The following is a 2,698-nucleotide window of genomic DNA, read 5'->3' on the forward strand; positions in this document are numbered from 1 at the left end:
TTTTTTTTCCTTTTCTCAATAAAAAAAAATTCCTGCTTAAAAAATATTTTATTAATTGCATTTCAGTTAATCCTCCTCAGGATTTTGAAATAGTGGATCCCGGATTACTAGGTTATCTCTATTTGCAATGGAAACCTCCCTTGGTTGTGGAAAACTTTAAGGAATGCACACTAGAATATGAGTTAAAATACCGAAATGGTGATAGTGACAAATGGAAGGTAAGTAAAGCAAGGCTTGGAACAGCAGAGTGAGCTGTTCATTAGAGGTTTTCTTGTATTACTGACTCTAGTATCCACCACTTTGTGTGCCTTAACTGTTTTAATTAGTACATGAAAAGCTCTCATGGGGGCTGCTGTGCATCTTCAGGAACATATTTTCCTTTTGTCCAGTATTAAGACTACTTTTGAGAGGACAACAAAGGAAACCAGGTCTCCTAGAATGTAAACTTCAAGAATACTTATGCATTTTGCTGTACTTTTACAATTTATTATTATATCAATTCACTTTCTACAATTCTGACAAAATACCTGATGTGTTAAACCTTTGCATACACATCACAGAACATGACATTGTTTGTTCTATGTATGCCAAGGTTTCAATGAATGCTTATTGATTTTCTATACAATAACAATTGTGTTCATTCAGAGCTTTGTTGTTGAAGGTGTCCCATCAGTGCTATAATTCAGCTAGGTAGTTTCAGTGATTAATTCAAGTTATTTATTGAACGATGTTTTAGGCAAAATGCTTAACTGCATTCCAGAAACATAAGACTGTATTATATATGATTTCATCCTTTGAAAACTTACAAATTGTCCAGTTTTTGTCAGGTCCCTCTGAGGCTCTTTATTTTATTTTATTTTATTTTATTTTATGGGATTTCTGAAAGTTTCAGATTATATCTGAAAATGACAAATCATTAGCCATGCAATACTCATATTGTTGAAAGTTATCTATTTAACTCCAAGTTGTAAAAAGCTTATGTTACCATCACAGAGCCTTTCCCCTTACTAAATGTTTTCTGTTTTTTTTTTCAAAAGACCTTATCAAATAATATTATCTACAAAGGTGATATCTGTTAGAAATGTAACTTGGGCACTATAGTGAATAATTATATTAGATTTTAATAATTGTTTAGTCTTACTAATATGTATCACTGTTCAATGTATTTTTAAAATGGAATTATTTCATCTTTTTTATCAAATAGACTATCATTACTAGAAATCTAATTCACAAGGATGGGTTTGATCTTAACAAAGGCATCGAAGGAAAGATACGTACGCATTTATCAGAGCAGTGTAAAAATGTATCAGAAGTTCAAAGTTCATGGATGGAAGCTTCTTATCGGACTTCAGATGCAGGTCAAAACAAAGTTTCTTTTACACGTTTGATTCTATCGAAAAAAAAAAAACATGTAGAGAATAAATTCCTTAACCCCTGTATAGGTGATTATATACACAGTAAAACATGTGACAATTAGGCACAAAATAAAATCTGTTTTATTGTTAGTGCCATGGCTTTCTGAGCACATTTAACCCACAAGCATTAAAAAAAAATGTGGTGCACACTTTATTATGTATAGTGTTCAGGAAGAGGGCACCAGATCTCATTACAGGTGGTGGTAAGCCACCATGCGGTTGCTGGAAATTGAACACATGTCCTCTGGAAGAACAGCCAGTGAGTGCCCTTAACCACTGAGCCATCACTCCAGTACCCAAACATTTTTTAAATAAATCTGCATCTTATTAGTAGAGTCCTCGACATGGAGCCATATTAGTAAACATGAATGGATATTTGCTCCATTTCTGAGAGCATCTTAGAATAATTAATTTAGGATTTTGGCATAAACTAGTGTCAGTAAATAAGCCCTCATGTTTTCAGGTTTGCAATGTCCTCTTTAACAGTGAAGTGATTTCTGATAGCTTCCTTTTGCAGAGTTTCTCATTATGCTGATTGTTAAATAAAATAGAAAGGCCAAAGGAAACAAAATTTCATTGTGATTACATAGAAAATTTGTCACTATGTCTTCCAAGTATTCATAGTTCATTCATTTCCTAGGAAGCCTGGAAACTAAAATTCAGGATATGAAGTGTATATATTATAACTGGCAGTATTTGGTTTGCTCTTGGAAGCCTGGCAAAGTAACACATTCTGATGCCAACTATACTATGTTTTTCTGGTAAGTATTTTTGTACTTAGAATCCAACATTGGGCAAACATCTGTCAAGATTAGAACACAGTAAAAATAACTATATTTCAACTGAACTACAACCACTATCTTCACCAAAGTTATATTTATGATGATAATTAATCATAGTTATGTAAAAATTTCAGGCTAAACATACTAGTAGTAAGGCATCAAGTGACTATTTCTACACATGAGGAAATATTATATCCTATAGATATCTGGGTTTATAATTTGAAAAGTTTTTGTACATTTTGTTCACTTAGTTTTTTAAAAGCAGCTCTCTGTTAAACGCAATCTTCTCACTGTTTCTTAACTGCTCCTGCAGGTTTTTGTTCACTTTTTTTTATTTTATTGAGAAAAGGAAATAAAAAAGTTACAGCCTCCTCCCAGCCTCCCACTTCCCTCCCCCTCCTTCCACCCCTCTTCCCCTCCCCCCACTCCTCTCCCCCTCCCTCTCCAGTCCAAAGAGCAGTCAGGGTTCCCTGCCCTGTGGAAAGTCCAAGGTCCTCACTC

At 34.0% G+C, this 2,698-nt stretch overlaps 1 protein-coding gene across 1 annotated transcript in view; it reads left to right on the top strand.

Moving 5' to 3' along the window:
* Positions 1–2,698, top strand: part of Il13ra2 (interleukin 13 receptor subunit alpha 2) — a 23,914-nt gene that overhangs the window by 2,211 nt on the left and 19,005 nt on the right. The window contains exons 2-4 of the mRNA XM_026789955.1: positions 67–218; positions 1,205–1,358; positions 2,056–2,176. Of these exons, the coding sequence (XP_026645756.1) occupies positions 67–218; positions 1,205–1,358; positions 2,056–2,176 (427 nt within the window). The remainder of the gene's footprint in view (positions 1–66; positions 219–1,204; positions 1,359–2,055; positions 2,177–2,698) is intronic.

Source organism: Microtus ochrogaster, unplaced genomic scaffold, assembly GCF_000317375.1.
Source record: "Microtus ochrogaster isolate Prairie Vole_2 unplaced genomic scaffold, MicOch1.0 UNK34, whole genome shotgun sequence".
NCBI lineage: Eukaryota > Metazoa > Chordata > Mammalia > Rodentia > Cricetidae > Microtus > Microtus ochrogaster.